This window comes from Anopheles merus, chromosome 2L, assembly GCF_017562075.2.
Source record: "Anopheles merus strain MAF chromosome 2L, AmerM5.1, whole genome shotgun sequence".
Lineage (NCBI taxonomy): Eukaryota > Metazoa > Arthropoda > Insecta > Diptera > Culicidae > Anopheles > Anopheles merus.
In genome coordinates this window covers 45073332-45090958 of record NC_054083.1, presented here as the reverse complement: position 1 = coordinate 45090958, position 17627 = coordinate 45073332, and the positions used below count along the sequence as shown (strand labels likewise).

The following is a 17627-nucleotide window of genomic DNA, read 5'->3' as shown; positions in this document are numbered from 1 at the left end:
CACACAGCAACCGACCATCGCAACCAACCGAGCGATGCAACCACTCCTTCCCCTTAATTCGCAGTTGGCGTTGAAAGTGCAAACTCAATAAAGGCACCACCAACCGGAGGGACCGGAGGGTGCTACCGTTGCCAAGAGGGTTAAGCGGTGTGTGCAAAAAGCTGCCACTGCACATTCGAGTGCACTTGATTGCGGGAACAATTTGGCATAATTAATGTCATGCACCAAATGCAAGCTCCTAAAGGGAAGCGCAGAGACAGCGCGAGAGAGTGCCTGGTGGTGTGGCTGGCAAAAGGCTCTGCCTCCAATACACTCTGTGTGAAGCACATCAAGCACACGCACACGCGTAACGATAAAGTTGTAGTGCAAATTGAAAATTAATCAGTCATTCAAACGGGCTTGGTGTTAAAAAAAAATGGTACGATGATGGGCTTTAAATTAGTTCCGACAAAGCGATTGAGTTTTTCGATCGTTCTACAAAAACGTTTCAATCAACATCCAAAGAGAGAGAGAGAGAGCGATTATTGAGTTCAGTTTGAGCGCAAACTGTTTCTCAATCTGGCAGATGGCGCTAGTAGGGAAATAGTGCGTTTTTTTTTTAATTCCAATTTAAATTGCAAGACAATATTAACATTATTTGAAGGCTTGCCGCTAAGGGCTGATTCATCCATCTCGGAGCCTTAAGCGGTAGCACAAAATGGGAGTCCTCAATTGACCCCCATATGGCTCCAATAAACGGATAAGTAAACAAACTTTTTAAATTGACCAAGATTTCACCTATCTCGGGTCAAAGGTCAGCGTCGAAGTAAAGCTACTAACCGGCAGCTCTATAGCCTGAGGAAGCAGTTTACGTCATGGGTTCAAAGCTAGAATGGACCGTCATCCCGTAGCAAGGATTGACTATTCGACTGTGTGGTAATGAATTAAGTCTCGAAAGACTGTGTATAGGCCGAGCACGTTCGCCTAGGACGTTAATCCAAATAGAAGTAGAAGAAGAAGCGTCTTTAACTACGATCTGATTCAAACGTACTCCATGCTTCCCCAAAACAAGTCCAACAGCTTTCAACTTCTTCACGGCGTGCTTAGCCTTGCTTCACGGGTACGTGCCTGTAGCTTGGAAACGTTTTGCATTAAATAAATCCACACCTTCGACTGGATGCATCTGCACGGCATCACGTGAAATGCGATCGTTCGTGATAGCATAGTCTGAAGTAAAACGAAAAAAAAGGCACATCACAAACCACCAAAAGCCAAACATTGCCTGAGCGTGATGCTGCTTTTCCCTGTCGGTGTGCCGCTCGTGCAAACAAAATTAAATGCACACCCAACTAAAGCAGCAGTAGCAGCAACATAAGCAGCAGTTTATGCCCTTTTTGCAAGTGCATTTTTCAACACGTTAGCTCTTAAGTTCAGTGAGAACGTGTTTCTATGTAGCGTGTGGCGCGTGGCAGTTGTTTTCGATGTAAAGCAAAAATGGCATCACAAACCAATGGAGGAAAACGTTGAAAAAGATAGTGCTGTGTATGTGTGTATGAAAGGCAAAGGAAGTGTAAATAAAAAATGAAAGAAAGGAAAGAAATCGAAAGCATTTGTTGGGAGATTTTGAAGAAAAAAAAAATCACACCAGCATCACATACACTTAGAACACACAGGCGAAGGGTGGATGTGTAGCTCTGACCATTGCACACACCGTACCGGAAGTACCACTGTACCAACGAGACCAACGCAACGAGCAGGTTCGTATCAAAAGGACTCCCTGCTCACCACCCACCGATGGTCACGGGGTCCAAAACCATCACGAAACTTTCCCAGCTGCTTTTCATTTCACTCGTGCAGCGGCAAATGCACAACCAGATCCGGCAGGATTACGTCCACAGGAAGTGCATCAAGCGACGAACCAAAGGGTGTTGCTTAACTTTTTGCCCTTTTCTCAACCCGGGCATTTCCGTAAAAGTGCATCCAACACACTACTAAGCATACTGATTTTAACACCCGTGCACTTCGGCTTCGGTGCAGCAACGAGTGCACCATCCAGTAGAGGCGCCTCTTTCATGGAATGGACGTTTGCACGGACGTTTGCACAGAGTCGAATGTATCGAACCCAGGCAAAATGTGTGTGTGTACGTGGCATCAAGAACAACCCTCAACACCCAATCTTCAACTGCTGCACGAACATTTAACCTACCTCAACCCCCTGTTCACACCCCAACCCGTTTCGTTCATCGTCTAGCGTTACATGTTCTGTTTAGGGAATTGCTTCCCGGAACCATTACTCACGCAATCGAAAGACCAAGGGCACCGATATCGAGCTCAGACACTGGGCCACTGAGCGCTTGTTTTCCACACCACCACTCATTCCGGAATTTCCCCACGTGCGAGAGGGTGATAAGAGATTGTGGAACTTTCTCAGCCACTTTCAATGAACGTTTGCTGCGGAGTGCAGTGCTCAAAGTTCCACTTTAAAGCACAACCATACCACCCAGACAAAAAAAATGGTACAGTTTTTCATCGCTGTGCTAAAGATTTGTCACTAAACTCTTCTCATTCTTCACTTTTACTCCTCCCTCTCTCCTACTCTCTGCCTCGCGTAAGATCTTTCCCGATCTTGACAGTGGAAATTTCTCAATTGTTTCCCCAAAAACCCCTCCCGATCAGCCGCGAAATGTTCGCAATGGAAAAGTTAAATTAAATATGGCTCCCTCCTTTCCCCCAGTGCAATCCAGTATCACTTCTGCAGACACCCATTCTATTCACCCTTATCTCGCTCGCTCATCGCTAACATCGGTGCAGTGCGGAGTAAAGGCCGACTGCCGAAGGAACGAACGAACGGCAAGAAATTTGTAACCAAATTTGCATCTTCCAATTTTCCGGCTGAACTTAGCCTAGCCAGACCAGAAACTATCGCCTGTGTAAAGGGGTCGTTTTTGTTTTTTTTTTTTTGGTTTTATTGTGCTGCAATCGTAGCTCGTTTTTCAGTTTGGTTGGTGCGACACGTTCAAATTAGCGTTTCGATTGCAATTCTTCCGCTTATTTGTGTTTCCCAATTTGTGTGTGCGGAGGGAGGAATTGCGATTTGGAGAGCAAAGTTTTTGATTATTTTTGGTTTTTTTGCATAACGATTGGAAAAGTTTCGTTAACGATAGTTAAGGTGCTGTAAGTGATACAATTGGCAAATGATTTTAAGGACTTGTGGGGCGTTTTGAGATTGAGAAAATGTTTACAGTTTTACGATATTTCTACAGACAAAACTTGAAATATACTAAACACTATTATTGTTTCTCTGTCGTTTCAGTGTCTCAAATTTATTGAATAGGCAATCGTTCGCCATCTTAAAGCTAGGTTTCCACGGCAATCCAATGACGCTATCCATTCGACAGACAACACATTCCATCCCTCATCATTACTGATTCAATAGAGCACACCGATGTACACGGCGCACAGAATACACACAGGGACCACATATCGCTGTTCCACACTCGATCGCCTATCCATCCATCCATCCATCCCGAACGGAATCAATCCGTCCAGTGCCGTAACAGTGTCCCGCCCCTCTTTTGAACGTGTCACTCCAAAGCGTGTTTACTTACCCCGCCGAACCCAGGCTTATCAGTTACGGTATGTCCACCGCAGGGCTACCGCAGGGCCGCCGAAAGACGAATTGATTTAATCACAAACAATCCTCTCAACAGCCCGAACGACAACAACCAAACCCCTCTCCCTTCCAGCAAGCACTCCGGATGATGAGTGTTGCAGCTCGTTTCGTGGGTCGGATCACCTGATGCTGGCTGGCTGGCTGGCTGGCTCGGTCTCGGGTTGTCAGCCAGAAACCCCCGGAAGACATTACATTAGTTTCCGCACGTTTCGTTAGTGCCCGTGGTTGCTTACGCGCGCCGATTCGAAAGTGATGATGAATAAATAAGCCATTTCCCGGGTGCCGCCAGTGGGTGCATCATTTGCATAATTGATTTCGAAACAGATAGAGGCTCGGTGGCCCATTGAAACAGCCCCTGCGTGTCTGCTGAATGCTTCGTGAGGAAGGTAAATGCATTTGCTAGGGTGGGAATAGTGACGAAAGTTTTAGCTGCCATCAACAAATTACACTGCAGTGCAAAAAAAGGGCATTTTAATGAATGCTCTAGAACTGAACTGGGTGCCCCCTTGGGCAACAGGCTTTTGCAGCAGTAAAAAAAAAGCGGGTGAAAAGAAGGAAAGCCACATAAGCATGGCACCGGAAAGCCACTAATTATGAAATCATCGTAATGAGCCATCATGGCCTCTGTGACTATCAAGTGTCAAAGCTACCATTGCGGCCATCAGTCTGCAGCAGGTGGGTTTGAAAGGTCACGAGTCGGTAAAGCGTGTGCCCACAAACACACATGCACACTGTAATGATAGGCTTATGAAGAGACAGCTCTTCAGCGATCCTTGTGTGTATGTGTGTGTATGTGTGTGTGTCTTTTGAATAATGTATTCCATGGAACGTATTCAACATCTCATACCACTTACGCCTCAGATGGTAGGAATTACGCTTCTTTTTGCCACTTAATCCTACCACAGCATCCTGCCGCAGCAGCAGTACAATCTGAAGGTCTATGAAGAGGGAAATACGGAGAAAAGCGAGCAGGAATTACCCGGGCTTTTCCTGACAAAACCCCACAACCAACACACACACTAACCACTCACAACAGGATGCTAAAATTAAACGACGCGCATGAATGATTCATAATGATGCGCCTGGTAATAATTATCATTTGCATTTATGCCACATCCACACCCTGGGATAGAGAGAGAGAGAGAGTGTGTCGTCGTTTTGCCTTAATTAGTGGTTAAGAGCAAGGCATCAAGGATGAATGCTTTAAACTCCCTTATCGTTCTATGTGCCGAGTACATTTCCTGTGCAATGTTTAAAGAAACCCGACACTCACACACGCCAGGATTAGTCTCTCCTGTGATTAGTCTTCCAGAGGGAAGCAAGAGGCCCAGAAACCACAATCGCCCTACTTGCTCTCCTGCCGCAGGTTTTGCAGCTCCAGGTCCTTCAGCGTGATGCCGTACTTCACCAGCTTGCCCTCAATCAGCGACAGCAGATCATCGTACATCTTGCTCACCCGGGCCAAATCGTACCGCAGCGCCTGGATCTTGTCGTTCTTCTGCACCAGCAGCTTCTCGATCCGCATGCTCAGCGACTGAGGCTCTATCCCGGCCAACGACAACACCTCCCCAAGGATAGCTTCGCGCTGCTCCGTCTGCTTCTCGATGTACTCCAGCTTGCGCTCCAGCAGCGAGTTCTTCAGGCCCGACTTTTGCTGCAGCTCCAGCATCGACTTTTCGAACAGCCGCTTGAGCTGATCGCGCTCCTCCACCAGCTTCTCGCAGCGCATCTGCAGCACGTCCTGCTCGAGCTTCAGGCTGGCCAGCTGCTTCTGCGTACTGTTCAGGCGCGTCTTCACCCGGTTCAGGGTGGCCTTGTCGCGGTCGTAGTACTGCAGCTTCTTGCGCAGCTCCACCAGCTCGGCCTGCGAGCTCTTGAGCGGCTCCGTTAGCCGCTTGTTCTCCGCCATCACCTCGCCGAAGCTCTTCAGATCCTTGTCCGACTGCAGGCGCATCTCCTCCATCTCCTCCTTCATGCTGTTGATCAGCGCGAGATTGTTCTGGGTGATGGCGTTGTAGTAGCTCTTCATCTCCCGGTACGCTTGCTCGTTCGTGCTGATCAGCTCCGCTATCTGACCGTTCTTGCGCTCCTCCACCTCCGACAGCTCCATCTCGTGGCGCACCTCCGCCTCCTCCTTGTAGCTGGCGAGCCGCTGCTCGAACAGCTTCGTCATTGCTTCCATCTCCTCCTGAAACTTGGCCCGCTCAACGCTCAACAGCTCGCTGTGCTTTAGCTTCAGCTGCTGTATCTCCAGCTCGGTGTTTTCCTCCTTCTCGCGCAGCAGCCGCTTCAGGTCGCGCTTGTCGTTCAGCAGTTCCCGCTCCTGCAGCGTGTGGTCTTCCTGTGCCATCTTCAGCTGTGTCATCATCTCCGCCCGCAGCTCCCCGATGTGGGACTGATGCTCGTACTGCAGGTGCTTCATCTCCTGCATTACATTTTTGGTGTCCTGATCGGCCAGCTCCTGGGCGACCTCTACATCGCGCTCCTTCCCACGGATCACCGCTTTCGCTTCCTCCAGCTGTTTGCGCGTAATTTCCCAGTACGTGCGCAGTTTGTCGCGCTCGAGCTGGAAGAAGTTGCGCTCCTCCCGCTCGCGCTCCATCTCGTTGCGGAGCTTGAGCGCAAACTGCTCCAGCTGCTCCCGGGACATGCTCGAAGTGTCGACGCCATCGATGACGGCTGCAATTGGGAGCACGTAAGAGCACGGTGTAATTTACCAAGAAGAGGACATAAAAAGAGGCTACTTACTACTTCCTTTTGCTTTTTTAGGACCCTAGAAATAGTTAAAACGTGAGAAACATAATTAAATGTTAAATTACAAAGTCAATCCTAGCTTCTTGAAAACTTACCATCTTTTACAATTTTGTTCCAGTTGTTCACCAACACTTCACCAACGTCTTGTGGCACAATTTAAACCATCCCAGTTCGCGCACCGCTCCCTTCCGTGACGACTTCCGTGCTGTTGCGTGCTGGAACATCCAAACAGGCACAAACACACCCCTTATCCGGCGCACACCGGAAGCCACCGACTGTGCGTATAACTTCTCGTTAGGCAACACGGTAAAACCTAAATCAACAATTTCAGAACATCAAGCGCACGGTAAAGACGACGAGTCAATGTGTACGAAACACGCTTAGAGCGGGAGTCCTCTTTCGCTATCACCCGGTTCCTTCGCACTGTGCAAATACTGTACCTATCGGGAAGAATCCAAATATCCGCTGCCGCGAGATACAGTGGCCACGCTATATCCGGTGCTAGCTTCCGACTGGTAACAAAAAACACACACTCGCAATCGCACAAAGCTCGTTCAGCGGAAGATGGAACCAGTATCCGGAAAGTAGCGAAACGAAACGAAACTAAAGCAAACCGCGGCACCGGCACTGGCGCTTTTTCACTTTCTATTCGGCGCCCGGCACTCTTCAAGGTCCTGCTACTGCTGCTGCGTTTATATCGCACAAACAAGACTCGGAGGCAACCAACCGTGCCGTGTGTGTGTGCTGTGGGTTGCTATGGAGGCGCGCGTTCATCGGTTGCTCTGTTTGGACAGAACTCAGCGGTGTTTTGAATTTGGTCGTTCGTTTCGTCTGCTTTGGCGCGATAGTGTTGCCGTTTATGATGGTACATTGAGCGCTGTAGTAGCAGAGCACGCGCTCGGGCAGGGATCGGAATCGGTGCATGCTTCCGGGTAGATGGATGCTTATGGGTGATAGCGTTTGTAGTTTTACCGTACGATTTGCTGAAAAGCTCTTCAAACAGAGATGTTTTTGGCAATATTTCGACCCTTTTCTTGTAAATGTCTAAAATTATGAATAAATTTTGTCTAATTATGAAAAAAGAGGTATTTATCACTCCAATGCATCGGAATGTGTTTTATGACACAATATCACCATACAAATTGTGATAAATCTTTGCGCTTAATTTCTACGCGAATTTATACACTGCAGATATATTTACAGGAATCCCACGGATTCAGTTCCAAGACCGAGACAGTCGCACGATTGGTTCCGGAACCAGCACAGGTCCAGGACCGATATAAGTCCGTGATCGGTTCCAGGGTTAGTGGCAGTTCAGTCGCAGCTCTAGGAACGGTAGGAGCTCAGTAGGAGTTCTACAACCAACTCGGGTTGAGTGACAATTCCAGGACCGGTAAAGATTTGTGATAAGTTACCGGAACTGGTACAGGTTAATGATCGTTTCCAGGACCAGCATGAGTTTGTGGTAAGCTTCAAGACCAGTAGGATCTCAGTAACAGTTCCACTACCAGTATGGATGTAGTGTCAGATCCAGGACTGCTATAGGTTCGCAATCAGTAGATTTACTAGTAGACGCAAAAGGACCAAACAATCGTATCAACTCAATACCTTGCTGAGCAAGAAAAAACGAACAAAGATACAACAACACACATGCCAACAACAGAACAGCAACCGCATACCAATTCTGTTTGAATTCATTTCTAAAAGCATCACGCTTCCGGCGTGGATATCCAGTTGGAATGGTTCGGGCTCGATGGGCTCTTCCCCGTTTAATGCATCATGATGCATGATTGAATCCGAATGCACACGACACAGCATTGAACCGAAAGCATTCCCGGGCATTCGATTGCCATCCCACGGTTTACCGGATGGGAGGGGGGGGGGAGGTGGCCGGAGCTGGATATTGGGAAAACCTCGACGCTTGTTGTATGCTGCTGAGTGCTACTAAGTTGTATGTGTGTTAGCGGCACCTCTTGTCTTACCTCTAACGGCGCTGGTGCATTACCTGTAGACCAGAGAAAATTAAATTTTCCACCGGTAAAGAAGGAAAATGGAACAATGGAGGTGTGGCCAAAGGAGAGGGAGATGGTCTGTCTGTCTGAGCACGGACTGAGGCGGCCAACGGGATACGAAAGCTTTCACAACAGATTAGAGAAACCGGAGCCGTACCGAAAAATTCACTTCCAATCAGTGCTCTTCCCCGACCGGACCGACTGATATCTCGGGAAAGTGCAGGTAAACCAAGTGTGAACAGTCGCTGCTGCCGTTGCTGGACGCTCAACATTCAATTTGAGCTTTCCGGATCAATGCACCTTACACACCTTGACGAAGGTTTTGGGTCGGGGATGCTCCGTCAAGTTGTTTCAAATTTAGTCAATACAGAGAGAGAGAGAAAGAGTGGGACGAGGTCCGTGGCTGTTGAAAAGGAAAAAAACGCATATGCCTCGGACACACCATTTTGTCCGCTCGGCTAGGCTGGGGTAGAGTTTGTTCGGAACAATTTCCTATTAAAATCGAACACCTTCCGATCGTGGGCAGATGGAGAATAGATGCAAAGGCAGGTGAGAGCTGGAGAGCTATTTTTATCGTCAGTAGCCAGCCAGACAGACAGAGCATTTGACCGAAAAAAAATCCCCCTGTGGTACCCTTGTTCGTCGAGGGTTTTGCTCCTTCTTTTTTCCCACGTGGAGTCGACTTGCAATGCACTTTGGGTAAGTAAGTGTGAGGTTTATTTTTCCTTCTTTTTTTTTTGGTTGCTGCTGCTTCAGACTTCTCGAGATAAGTGGAATATCGTCCAAGAAGAGTGTAGTCCGTCCATTTCGATGCTTTCAGGTGCCTGATGGAATTTGTGAATCCGACCAACCGCACTCGTTCGATAAACGGTAACATCTGTTTTCGTAAGGAGCTTCTTTTGAGTAACGGTTTTTCGTTCATTTCCACACAAAAAAATGGAACAGAAGCAACAAAAATCATATCAAAACGGGCACAAATGTGCACAAATGGGCAAAAAAAAAGGATGCAAAATTATTCAACGAAAAATTAACGGAAAAGCGTTGTTAAAGCATGTTCCATTTCGTTTACTGGTTTGAAGGCAGCTGTTGGTTGTGTTCCTATTATCTCAAACTATTCCTTAGGACTTAACAAAAAAAAAACCCTTAAACGGTCGTGGTTGCTTCGAGGCACAGTCATGCGACAACCTGATGCTTAAGTACGATGCAACCACACACACACACCCACTAACACTGAAACAATCCTTAAGCTCCAACTCTAACGTTCCAAGTTTATAAAATTCAAAACACTTTACCAGCACAGTATGTATGTCTCTCTCTCTCTCTCACTCTCTCTTCCCATAAAAACGCGTAACCAACAAACCGCAACATTACGTTAGAATGCTTCCACTTCCGATTGTAGGGGCACCTTCCGGAATTGCATTAGGTACCCCCTCCCCCCTCCCCCTTCTCCCCCCCCCCCCCTATACCGACAATACTCTGCAGAGGACAGCAGCCACAAACACGGTCTGGGGTCGGGTGTTGGAAAGTTGTCGTTAAGATTGTTCAAATTTTAAGCTCCTTCGTAGCGGAGCTTAATGCTTCACCGACGGTTTACAGCGTGTACAGTTTGTGCTTTTCGGTTTTAATCCGCCTTAGCGTTTCAGGGCATTCAAGAACAAGAAATCGTCCAAACGCCTTCACCAAGCAGCGGTTGTTGTTTGATAGATTTCAATACATTTTCTTCGAACCGGCACACTTTAAATGCAAATTTCCTAAAACCCATCTCGACACTCTCCATCTTTGACTGGTGCCAGCATTTGACCCCTTTACCCCCTTTACGCTCGGATTAAATGGTAATTAATTCCATTTCCGGTGAAATCACACACACACACACATACACTTTCCAACCGCGCTGCAAGGTGCGAGTTGGCTGGAGTGCCCCAATTCGTCCAGGGATTACAACCGAAGGCTCCGGAGAGTTTCACGGGCCCCGGGTCGGCACCCTGCCACATGCCGTATAATTCATAACGTTAGGAATGTTAGGCTTTTCACGGGAATTGGTTGTTTTCCAGTGACAAATCGTAAGCTAAGGATTACGCCGCCGAGCAACACACAACTTACCTACCGGTGCAATTTAGTTTAGTTTGCTCGACGGAGATGGCTGTAACGACTTTGGTAATACTTGCTGCACGAGTTGGTCGTCGCCAAGAAGCTCCCTTTGCTAGCAACAGACCACAAAGCAATCCTGCTGTAAATGATTAAGGTAAGTGGATAGTATGAAATGTTTCATGAACATGAACCTCAGTGTGGGAGCACTCAGAACGCTTTTATTGATGTGATTTCGTTTTGCTTTACATACTAACATAGATGATCTTGTTGATAATTGTTAAGGCCGGGCTACATTGATCGTACTCGCAAGTGTAATTTTTATATTCACTAGCGCATCTGGCGGCGACCAGCGCAAGCTAGATGTGGGTATAATTTAAGTGCCAAAATTATTCATACTTGGTGTCTCATCAAGTTTCAACCAGGCTACCTGTTTGCCGTAGGAAATGTTGATAAACGTCCATAAATTGCAACAAAGTAGTTCGTTAATTGTTGTTGTTGGACAAATCGTCATTCATACAAAGCGCTGGGCAACATTTTTCCCCATCTTCCATTCTCTATTCATCATTGGGTAAAATTATAGGCTCCTCGACCCAAAACGTTTTTTGACAGATAAATTATGCCAGCATCTAGCTTCAACCCGCCGCCGCTAGATGGCGTACGCGTTCACAAAAATTACACTACGGAGTACGATCAATGTAGCCCGGCCTTTAAAATGCAGTTAAAATGTGTCGAGACGAGACACGTTACAGCTATTTCCAGGACCAAGTGATTCATTAAAAGCCTATATGTTACGCACGCGATTGTAAATTTCCTTTCCTTCATCAATTTGCTAATCCCAGTAACCATTGTTTTATACCTTCAAATTCTTCAACATCGAAATAAGAATTTTCTGAAAACCCGAAAAATCCAGTCAGAGCGAATAATCGGGTAAACGTGCAAGAATAAAATTTAGTATAAAAGTAGGCCTTGTTTTCAATCAAGAGTGGTTCGAACGCAGAAGTTCTTGGAGATAGCACCTTTAATTTTAACCAACATTCGAAATAGAACAGAGCCCCTGAATTTCTTAGCTAAACACTCCCTTCCGACTGCATACGCTTCCCAACCTTTGGATCAGAAGCAACTAGCGGGAAGCACTGGTTAGTAGCCAAAGTGTCAAAGACTCTGTCCAAAAGTCTGCAGTTTGTTTCTCCTCCGCTACGACCCTGCGACTTTTGGCAATCCTTCGCGGATCAAGCACTTGGTGAGTCTATGTTCCAGTATCTAGTATCTGTGTCAAATTATAATCCTCTTCATTTGCGTTAAAGTTAGTATTCTTATCAGGGTTTTGTCAGTACCACACACAACAGAATATTCAAGCATCTAAGACCGCACAATAAGAGGCTCTCAAATAAACAAAAACGTAACTATTGAAGAATCTGCATAGTCACTCCCTAAAACAGGTTGCCGATCACTGGTGTTAAGGTCGTTAAGTGTGGAGTACGTGTGTGCACCACATTTACATACGCGTAGGGGTCATTTATTTTCCTGGTAAACCCTCTTGTTTGCCTAGCTCCAAACCAAACGCAGCTAGACCGAGCCCACAACCCAGCAGTGCCATTTCGCGACAAAATCGCACTAATGAGGCAATGTTACTCAGTCCTTTGGCACTTGTCCTACCAAAGCAAAGAGGTGTGAGCGTACGAGGTGTTGCTTTTCCCTCCTGCCCGAAGTGTGTGTGTGTGTGTGCGAAATAATGTGGTTTTTAGCATTCGAGGTCACGTTCTTAATTACCGTCTTTGGGATTTACAGCACCATCACCGCTTGCACAGCACTGGGACTCAAGCGATGCCACAAAACGTTTTCCACTTTAATGTGCATAATGTCGCATAAGTACATTATCTCTTTGAACCGTTTTACCCTCCTCCCTCAAACGTTTCATATGGCTATTCACGGTGTGGTATAAAGCAATCAATAGAGTTTAAGAAATTCACTCAATAAAAATATATGACCCTTAGGTGCCGTAAAGAGCGAACCACATTTTCCCTAATTCGGATCCATTTAACCAAAATAGAACGGTTAATGCAATCGTCTCTGTTTGGGTCGGGTTTCCGTTCCGCTGACCTAATTCACAGTGCTCGCTCCGAGTACGTGACCGGCCCCGTTTGCACATCCCAGGTCGTCATCGTCACCGGGGGGAGTCCTAGTTGAATAATCCTAATCGTGCTTCGGGGCTATTGCACATTATGAAGACGGCCAAACCACCAGCGCCCGCTATATGTGCTTCTTCGCAGAGCGACAGCTCCGTACTGCATTCTGCCAGTTCCGTTTTTGGGGTGTGTATGTGTGTGTGTGTGTTTATCAGCCACCAAAAAGACACAAACGTGGGAAGAAACTTGGGAACGAATGTGTCTCGTACGCCGGAAGAACCCATTGGCAAAGATGCCATGTATCAGCATATTAATAACCGTATTACCACGGAACCGAGAGCGTTGGTGGCAAGGACGCACGAGTTAATGGGTTTTGGATCGGAATGAAGTTATGATGCCTGTGCGACCGGTAATACACACCCACACACCCACACACACACACACACACACACACACACACACACACACACACACACACACACACACACACACACACACACACACACACACCGGGCTTCGGCAAATCGCCCAAACTATTGGCGTAAAATGTCCTTCCCCATTGCCATTCTTGGAATATGGTGCACATTTGAATGAAATCGACATTAGGGACTATGAGCTGCTTGCGGTTACGGAGTTTTTTTCGGACGGTATGGGAATATGAATGAGTAGTCTCAACACCTAGAGCGAACACTATTCCAAGACAAGAGAAGAATGGCAACGGTGGGTTTGCTTTGAAGAGGGAATCATTCTGTGTGAGGAATGTACAATGTAACGAATAAGAAACATTAGGCAACGATATAATTCAATCAAACGGATCAATTTCCAGGAGTGGTATGGGTTCAAGATCAATTCCATGGCTGTTATGGGTTTGTGATCAGTTTCAGGATCCGAATCGCCACGTAATCAGTTCCAGAAATAGTAGGGATTCAAAATCAGTCCATGTAACAATATGGGTTCAGTAATAAGTCCAGGACAGGTATGGATTTGGTATCAGTTCGAGTACTGCTATGGGTTCAGGACCAGTTCCAGGAACAATATAGGTTTCGTATCTTGTTCAAGACCTGTAAGGGTTAAGTGTCAGTTCTAGAATCAGGCTAGGCTCAGGAGCAGTTTCAGAGACGGTATCAATTCCAGGGAAGTGAGTTCCATGGCGGTTATGGATGCAGAATCAGTTTCACTTGATGTGCACTGAGTATTGCAGAAGCATCCAGGATATCAGATATTAATAAAAACACTACCTGCACCAATCATTTACTATATTCCTCCGAAATTATTGCTCGTAGCCCTGTAACCAGCCCAAAAGAAAAGTTGATTAAAAATGGAGGAAAAGACTGATCCACTACCGTTTCCAGTGAAGCATCATTCATCAAATGAGTCGATGGCAGCCTTCAAAATTTCCACCGAAAATCCGTTCCATCAGTTTGATTATCCCACAATCAAGTTTCTCCACGGAATTGAGCGTTGTTTGCACGCAGTAAATATTGATCCTTTCGTTTCATTTCACTAATGCAATGAACACACACTCACTGTGGCAAACAAACGAACAACGCACACTGTTTCCGATAATCTTCTCCACTCTGCAATACACAGTATTCCCAGCTGCTGTGGCCGAATTTCATCCCTTCAACGAAAATTCACTCACACACAAACACACACAGACAGGTAGATCGAGAGCAGCGAACGCCCAAAAAGGATGAAAACCCGGATGAAAGCCCCCGCAAGCGAAATGATTCAATTGTTTAGTTCTCCAGCTTCACTTCCCCCCACAGGCATTAGAAAAAGGATCCATAAAAATTCATAGTAATAAAATGAAAACGGATCCGTTTTGGAAACGCGTTGCTTCGGCAGCGTGGACAATAGAGACTACTGTCCCATCTTTTTGGGATATGAAACCGACCGGCGACCCATCAGTCGGATCGCATAGTGTCTCTCGTATCCCATGGAGATGGCAAACAAGCAAACGTTCCGTGTGAGCCTACGGATTAGTGTGGGAAAATCAGCTTCCCCTGAAAGGTACATCAGTAAGAGGGTGAAAAAAGGCACACGTACAGCTACACAGTGGTATAAGAAGAACAAAAAAAAAACAAAGATCTAAAAGCATCATTTTCCATCAGACGATCAACATGCCTTCTGAATGTTTCCCAGTATTAATGGAATAACATTTTCATATAGAAGAATAAGCCTTACCGGTCTAGTTCAGTTTGCTTAGGCTGAACAACCCTTTTCTTTTTATGAAGAACCTCCTTTTGGGTCTTCTGTTTGGACGATAAATTTGGTGTCTAATTTCTTTTAACACTCTCCAAATCCTACCTTTGGGTCGGTTATTACAACCACTTTCAAAATGGAAGCTGACTTGCAACCACGTGGCAAGAAAGGAAGTGTACCACGTGGCGCATGTGGTGGCTGTAATGGGAGGGATTTAAATTGTTAATCAATTTCACATGTGACTCATTGGTTGAACCCAGATGGGGGTTCCTCTTCGAAATGATGCCTCCTTTATTTGATGTAACCTTTTGTAGCTTCCATTATTTTAGATTTTGTTTCCCTTTTCTAGGCGGCATTTGAACTTTCCGTCCTACGTACGCAGCCATTTGGACAGCGGTTTCTGCTTCTTGGATGAGCATCATTTTCGAAATGCATCAGTTGTTTTAAATGTTTACAAACCGTAAATTTTCGGATCTTTTTATAAATGCTTTTAACATGCAAATCTCATCGAATAATTGTATTTTCTTATTTTAATATATGGTTACAAAAACTATTTGTCCACTGCAGTTCCATGTGTGGCTCACTTGTTTGGGGAGAAACGTCAAACCTGTTTGTGCTGTTTTGTTTACGCTTGTGTTTTGTGCTCCAGTGCCGGCTCGGAAGACAGAATTGTCCCCAAAAAGTGTACCACATTTTAAACTGCATATCGAAGTCATGACTTCAGGTTAGTTAATTTCGTTTGGGTAAACTTGCACCGTCGATTTAATAGCATACATTGTGTTTTTTATGTTGCCCTTCCTCCAGATTACGCTGATTATCGGGATCCGAACCGGCCCGTCCATCGCAAAGGGATGCTGATGAACTTTCGCACCAAACAGTACACGGAAATTCGGCCGCAGGATGTGGTAAGCCTTAAATATTTATAAAGCGAGGCGTATGTGCTAATATATTGTTTCTTCCAGTATGGCAAATGTCGCTACGTATCGTCGTTCCAGAAATGTAACCGTGTTGGCGAAGGCACATACGGAATCGTTTGTAAGCACTTTGTTACTATCTCTACTCTTGCTCGTTCAACTATTCCTCTTTTGCTTTCTCCATTGATTTTAGTTCGTGCCCGAGATACGGTTTCAAATGAAATTGTAGCTCTCAAGAAGGTTCGTCTCGATCAGGACATATTCAAGGACGGATTTCCGATCAGTGGACTGCGCGAGATTCAAATCCTCAAAAATTGTAGCCACGAAAACATCGTCCGGCTGAAGGAGGTCGTTGTGGGCAACAGTCTGGAGAGCATCTTTCTCGTGATGGAATTCTGTGAGCAGGATCTAGCCTCGCTGCTGGACAACATGGAGACACCGTTCTCGGAATCACAGGTCAAGTGCATCATAATACAGCTGCTGAAAGGTTTAGACTACCTGCACACGCGCTACATCATCCACCGGGATTTGAAGGTGTCGAACCTGCTGCTCACGGACACCGGCTACCTGAAGATAGCGGACTTTGGGCTGGCTCGCTACCTTAACAATGCCAACAAACCGATGACGCCGGGACTGGTGACGCTCTGGTACCGGCCACCGGAGCTGCTGTTCGGGGCCAAAAAACAAACCACCGCCGTGGACATGTGGGCGACGGGATGCATTCTCGGCGAGCTGCTGATCCACAAGCCACTGCTGCCCGGTACGAGTGAAATTTCGCAGATCGAGCTCATCATTAACCTGCTCGGCACACCGACATCGACCATTTGGCCCGAATTCGACAGCTTACCGTTGGTGCAGAATTTCACCCTCAAAGAGCAACCGTACAACAATCTCAAGAGCAAGTTCCCTTTTCTCTCGGCGAGTGGGTACGATCTGTTGAACAGTTTGTTCATGTACAACCCGGCCTGCAGAGCTACGGCCGAACGGTGTCTTCTCAGCACCTACCTAAGAGAACCGCCACTGCGTGAGTGATTCAACACTTTATCATGGCTCGGAAAACAATTGGAATGAAACGATTGAATCTTTCTTTCAGCGTGTGACCCAAACTTGATGCCAACATTCCCCCATCATCGAGACATGAAGAAAACAACACCCGCCAAGCAGGACGATTCGCGCAAACCGCGCACCAGTGGACTGGCGAACAACAAGCCCACGTTCGATGTCGGTGGTCAGGCGCCAACTATTTCGGATTTGCTTGGCTCACTAATTAAGAAACGACGCTTCGATTAATGTGAATTAGAATAGATTTCTCTTCCAGCAAATGCCTTTTTGCGTGTATTTCGCACTACTACACTAACACAGGGATGCAGAGTAAACAATGCACCCACCCCCTCGCACATTACAGGTACGGTCGATCCATCGGCGTCTTCTTCGCCCGCTTGTCTCGTGCCCTCGGGAACCACCGGTGTTTCGTCGTGAAGGTTAGTTTGCTCAGCTCTTGGCGCACGAATTCCGGATGTTTCGCTTTTAACGCACCCCGGCTAGCGTTGATTATGTCATCTCGCACAAGATTCACACTCGGTTCCGTGCCCACCGCATCGAGCGGTCTGCTGAACTCGTACGGAAAGTCCGGCTTGGGGTGCCAGGCCACGAAACAGTTGCCGCCCTCCGCTACCGCTACCTTCTGCACCAGATCTTGTGGGTTTCCGCGGGCAACTTGAACGTTTTCGTACTGCTTTAGCGTCAGGAAGTGGTTTCCCCGGCGAAAAATGCGTCCCAGAAACGCCATGTTTCTGTGCCGTTTGTTGACAAATGTGCTCCTTGTAGAAGAAACGTCAAACACACGCGTGGCAGGGTTGCCAGACGAATCAACCAC

At 46.6% G+C, this 17627-nt stretch overlaps 3 protein-coding genes across 4 annotated transcripts; 1 reads left to right on the top strand and 2 right to left on the bottom strand.

Annotated features, from left to right (window-relative positions):
• Positions 1–4731: 4731 nt before the first annotated feature.
• LOC121593011 (dynein regulatory complex subunit 4) lies at positions 4732–7184 on the bottom strand. Its single transcript, XM_041915027.1, has 4 exons — positions 6847–7184; positions 6502–6719; positions 6401–6425; positions 4732–6331 (listed from the first exon to the last, which is right to left on the bottom strand). Exons 2-4 carry the CDS (start codon positions 6502–6504, stop codon positions 4998–5000), a joined length of 1362 nt encoding a protein of 453 aa, XP_041770961.1. The 5' UTR covers positions 6505–6719; positions 6847–7184; the 3' UTR covers positions 4732–4997.
• Positions 7185–11391: 4207 nt separating this feature from the next.
• Positions 11392–17130, top strand: LOC121593012 (cyclin-dependent kinase 10). 2 transcript variants are annotated; one of them, XM_041915028.1, is made up of 7 exons: positions 11392–11746; positions 15187–15297; positions 15405–15561; positions 15642–15742; positions 15800–15872; positions 15945–16775; positions 16845–17130. In XM_041915028.1, the coding sequence occupies exons 3-7, from the start codon at positions 15552–15554 to the stop codon at positions 17039–17041; spliced, it is 1212 nt and encodes a 403-aa protein (XP_041770962.1). In that variant the 5' UTR covers positions 11392–11746; positions 15187–15297; positions 15405–15551; the 3' UTR covers positions 17042–17130. The 2 variants fall into 2 exon arrangements, with proteins under 2 accessions (XP_041770962.1, XP_041770963.1); XM_041915029.1 differs by lacking the exon at positions 15187–15297.
• On the bottom strand, positions 17038–17591 carry LOC121593014 (39S ribosomal protein L42, mitochondrial). The gene has a single exon (XM_041915031.1). It carries the CDS (start codon positions 17538–17540, stop codon positions 17151–17153), a length of 390 nt encoding a protein of 129 aa, XP_041770965.1. The 5' UTR covers positions 17541–17591; the 3' UTR covers positions 17038–17150.
• Positions 17592–17627: the final 36 nt, after the last annotated feature.